At 35.4% G+C, this 5,069-nt stretch overlaps 1 protein-coding gene across 4 annotated transcripts in view; it reads right to left on the bottom strand.

Moving 5' to 3' along the window:
• The window catches only part of BCLAF1 (BCL2 associated transcription factor 1), a 34,798-nt gene that overhangs the window by 9,415 nt on the left and 20,314 nt on the right, over window positions 1-5,069 (bottom strand). For 2 of the 4 annotated variants that reach the window (XR_002773545.1, XR_002773546.1), the window contains exons 8-11: window positions 4,241-4,325; window positions 1,760-1,935; window positions 1,463-1,625; window positions 470-650 (exon numbers count right to left, since the gene is read on the bottom strand). Coding sequence is in view for 2 of the 4 variants with exons in the window: in XM_012805456.2 (XP_012660910.1) it covers window positions 470-650; window positions 1,760-1,935; window positions 4,241-4,325 (442 nt within the window). In the remaining 2 variants the exon portion in view is untranslated. The remainder of the gene's footprint in view (window positions 1-469; window positions 651-1,462; window positions 1,626-1,759; window positions 1,936-4,240; window positions 4,326-5,069) is intronic. The other 2 variants (XM_012805456.2, XM_023513488.1) reach the window with 1 other exon arrangement.

The following is a 5,069-nucleotide window of genomic DNA, read 5'->3' as shown; positions in this document are numbered from 1 at the left end:
CAACTCCTGGGCTCAAGGGAGTCTCCTGCCTCCGCCTCCCAAGTAGCTAGGACCACAGGCGCCCGCCACAACGCCCGGCTATTTTTTGGTCGCAGCCATCATTGTTGTTTGGCGAGTCCGGGCTGGGGATTCGAACCCGCCACCTTAGGTGTACGTGGCTTGCGCCTTAGCTGGTTGAGCTACAGGTGCCGAGCCAGAAATGTATATCTCAGTAACGTTCCTTGACTCACGTGTCTTTAAGGACCATATAAAATTACTGATCTCAAAGTCAAGTGTTATTTATAGAGATGTTTCTATATCTCAAAATGGCATTTCTTAAGTAACACAATACTTCAAATACCATTTCATTTCTCAAGAGTAACCCTGACTTTAGGAATGGCTCATATAACAATCTCTAAATCATGTATTTGACTTTTCTTTATATATAGTACTCTAAAGTCCTATCAAATGATCAAAGATAATTACTTACAAAGGTTCCTCGTGGTCGGCTAACTCCTGTAAAGCCTGAATATTCTTTCAGCTCATGGTGAGTTTTAAATTCCTCTTCTCTTTCCTTCTTACTCTCCTTTTCTTCTCGAGAACTGGGAGAAGATGGTGATGCTGAAGATGATGAAGATCGAGAATGATCTTGCTCTCTACCTTTATGTTTACTGCAAAAGAAATAAAGAACACACACACAAAAATGTTATTTTTAAAAAGATAAAAGACCTGGCTGAAACTTACAATAAAAGGGATGTTTTTCAAGTCAAAAAATACTATCTACTAGTAAAATTGTAACATAAGTAAAATAACTGGGTGTTTGACCAGTCTGTTTCCATTCTCTTCCAATACGTGCTTTACATCACTACTGAAAAGCATGCCATGGCCTGCTAGTTAGAAACTAGTAGTCTGTAAATTTCAAGAATAAGGTTTAGTTCTTCAATATTTTTAAGTTAACTTATATAATCTTTTATTCTTTTAACAAAAGGAAAAGAAGAGTAGCAACAAGGAAGAATGTTCTCAAGGCCACGTTTCAAAATGACTGCAGTTTGTACACCCTGGGTGAAAACAGTTGGTATGGTATGGGCCATAGTATCATTATAGAAATAAAAAAAGCATACGACATTTTACAAATAACAGTCATGATTTTAAACACAAGTAAAATCCACCATTTACCTAATGAATACCAAGAAGAAAAGATTATCTATAGTAAAACTTTGTATTCCTATTTGACTCTATAATCAAATTTACATGATTCTAATACAACACTTGAAAAGGTCATACCTGCTGTAAACTCTTACCACTGCTAACAGTATCCATGGAAATATTTTGAAAGACTAATACACATTGCTATTTCTAGTCCTTCCTCCCCCCCATCTGTCCCATGTTAAACCACTAGATTTATCAGTTTTATAATTCTTGTACTCTGGGTGTTATGAGTTGAAAAAGTGCGGAATCAAGCATAACGAACCAAAGTTCTTACACAAACTGTTTCTAGAAATGCACTGCATTGAAGTCCAACCTCCTGATGTAGCCTGGATAATAGGACACATTAATTTGTCATTTTTTTTTTCAGTGTTAGCTTGCTATTCCAAAGTTTTTGTCCTCATCCACCATAAGCCGTGTAAAAGACAAATACATTTTTGCTGTAAAACAAATAATTTTAATTGTTTAAATTTAAACATTCGATTACATAGTCAAAATTGAAAGCAATTAAGCTGACAATTATTAAAGGCTAATTAGAAGCTAAAACCTAACTCAAGACAATTTTAACAATTACCTGTCATCTTTGTAAGATTTGTATTCCTTGTAATCTTTTGGAGTTTTTTCTTGCTTTCTTGATCCACTGGATTCCCTGGAGCCCTTGGAATCCCCCCGTTCTTTACTTCTTTCTTTTCTACGGCGATCAATGTCATGTCGAAGATCAGCAGAATCACACCTTAATTTTTTATCTCCCTATAAAAAGATGTAAAATGCAGATTTCAGAGGAAAAACAAAAAAAAATAATACAGAGAAAGTTAAATTTTATGCCAGTTTATTAACTGGCATTTTAGTATCCAAAAAAAAAAATGGATCATATACTACTACCACTAAATTTGTTTTAAAAATACACTTGAGTGTTTTTACAAAACATTTGTGTACAGAAACTGCAGTAAGGACTTGAAGTTTCTTAAAGCTATAGATTTGTTGCATTCAAAACAATCCACAAAAATGCCTGTACAGTAAAATAATACAAGTATTTTTCCACTCAGCACATCTTCATTAATTATCCCTCATCTTTCCAAATGATTTTAATAGTTTAACAATGATAGAGGTTATAATCCATAGTTGTGACATAGCCTTCCATCTATAAAGTTAAAGGATACTAACGTAATTCTCATTATCAAGCCTCATTATCATCAAAGCTCTTCCCAAATAATTTGACCAACCCAATTAAAAAAAAAAAACACTTGTGAAGAATTTTGTAATTTTTGTAACATGCAAGTGGAATATGATTAATGAAACCAATTGATGTTGAACAAGGGCAGAAACAAAACAAGAAATATAGTATTCGCAATCCTGTACTCAGTATCTTGGGCCATATACTGCCCTTTTTCAATTCAGGTATTGCAACGGACATTAGTTTAAACTGGGTCACAATTCACCTCCTTCTTGTTCCATTGCTTTTTCAAATACTATATAATTTAGGAAGATGGAAAGAGGCATCTAGGAATGAAGAGAAATTATACATCAGTAAGATGCTAAGCAATGTGGACATCCTTCAACAGTAAGAAGTACTTAAAAATTCAGGGAAGTCTATAACATTCATTAGCATTCATAAAACTGAATGTATCACTGAATGATATCAACTACTCAACAATTTGCTCCCAAGGTACTACAGAAAAACTCTAATCAAGAACAAAAAACTTCCTGTTCACCTACATATTACCAAGTCCATAGTAACAAGATAATGTAAGTGGAACTACTCTGTAAACTACAAACTATATAATATATATTATACATTAATGTGTTAATTATTCATTCAAATAGCAAGATAAAGGCTAAAACCAATGTCATATCCTCTTGTCCATACATCAGTCATCTCCACTTTTTCTCCTCCAGATCAAAATCTGGTTTAAGTAATAAAGAAACAAGAAAAATACTCTCTAATCAAGATAGACAAAATTAACCAACACTGAACCTAAGGTATTAAAAGCCAAAAAAGTATTCACCTCTCAGAATTTTTTTTTTCAAAATCAGTATGCCCCATGCAAAGGAATAGTTTTCTTTGTAAGCTCAAGATTCCACATCCAGTAAGTTAACAGTATACCCCATGAAACAATTTGTATGCCACCATTGTCAATAACAGCTTGTACTAAGAAAAGTGTCAATGCTTTCAAGATAGCCCCAATTATTCTACAACTCCACAAATATATTCTCATTTTTCTAACTATAAAACTAAGGTTGAAAAATCATTTTCCAACTATCATACAAAAAGAACCATACATAGTTCTTTTTGATGGTCAGAAATGAAACCAAACAGTACTCCCAAGTTCCCTAACCTTTTCAAAACAATGGATAGTTGCTCCCATTCTACCTTTCCCTGTATTTCTACTATCACAGTAGACACTTTATGGCCTGTGATATAAGTTAGTCTACCTAGCAAATGTCAATTTTAAAATATCACAAACAGAATTCCCTTTAACCACTGAATTCCATTCTCACCAAGCCCTCTCAATGCTTGGCTCCTTTCTCAAGTTTAAAAGCCATTCCCCCAACCTACAAATATTCCAATAGTGATAAATACACTTTTACTTGAAAAATCCGTTTGTAAAATCAATTCTTAGGAAGCACAGTTCATAATCCACAAAATACCCATTAGGATGGGGATTACTTCTTGTTATCTGTGAAGAATCTAATCAATTCAGGCACACACAAAATTAGAGTATTTATTTATTCTGGCTTATCCATTTTACCTCAAAACCCTTGATAAAATTTGTATCTCTGCTTTTGTCCCTCTGCCCAGTCACTGACTCTTCATCTTCTTCTTAGGACTAATTTTTCCATTCACTAGCATTTTCAAAAAGTATTCTTCATTTGACTTAAGAAAGTTTAGTGTCAGCTTAATTCTTCTAGGAAGGAACACTGAATACACTGTCATAAATATATATGATGTATTTATAATTAGAAGATATCTGTAAACACCCTGCCTTGAGAAACTGTATTTAGTATATTAACTAGGCTGAACTTAATTTGAAAAAATGTGCACTCAAAAACATACCTTTTGATTTTCTTCTTTAAAAACTCTCTCTTCCCCTGCTAAACGGGTATGCTTCCTCAGGGCGCTTGGAGAGATGTCAATTCTCCTTAACATAAAATAAAGTGTATTTGTAACATTACCATTTATTAACTGTATGATTTAAAAAAAACCCATGTTGCCCATTTGAGTAATAGACAATTATTTCTCTATCAACTATTTTAGCACGGTAAAACCATTAATTTAATTCCTAACAGACAATTAAGAAATAATAACTATAGCCATTAAGAATGAATTAAAGGGCAAAGAATGAACTAAAGGGCGGCACCTGTGGCTCAGTGGCTGGGTGCCAGCCCCATATACCAAGGGTGGCAGGTTCAAACCCAGCTCCAGCCAATCTGCAACAAAAAAATAGCCAGGTATTGTGGCGGTTGCCTATATCCCAGCTACTGCAGAGACTGAGGCAAGAGAATCGCCTAAGACCAGGAATTGGAGGTTGCTGTGAGCTGTAACGCCACAGCACTCTACCAAGAGCGACAGAATGAGACTGTCTCTAAAAAAAAAAAAAAGAATTAAAATGACTCAACCAGATATTTTTATGTAAAAATGAACCCTGACCTTTTAAAACACCAAATTATGTTAGCCATCAAAATTGAAAAACATGGCTCGACGCCTATGGCTCAACCGGCTAGGGCGCCAGCCACGTACACCTAGGGTGGCAGGTTCGAATCCCCAGCCCGGACCCGCCAAACAACAGTGACGGCTGCAACCAAAAAATGGCCGGGCGTTGTGGCGGGCGCCTGTGGTCCCAGCTACTTGGGAGGCGGAGGCAGGAGACTCGCTTGAGCCCGGG

Source organism: Otolemur garnettii, unplaced genomic scaffold, assembly GCF_000181295.1.
Source record: "Otolemur garnettii isolate 467f Iridium unplaced genomic scaffold, OtoGar3 scaffold00042, whole genome shotgun sequence".
In the NCBI taxonomy this organism is placed as follows: Eukaryota; Metazoa; Chordata; class Mammalia; order Primates; family Galagidae; genus Otolemur; species Otolemur garnettii.
The sequence above is the reverse complement of the archived record's forward strand: the minus strand, read 5'-3'. Positions and strand labels throughout refer to the sequence as shown.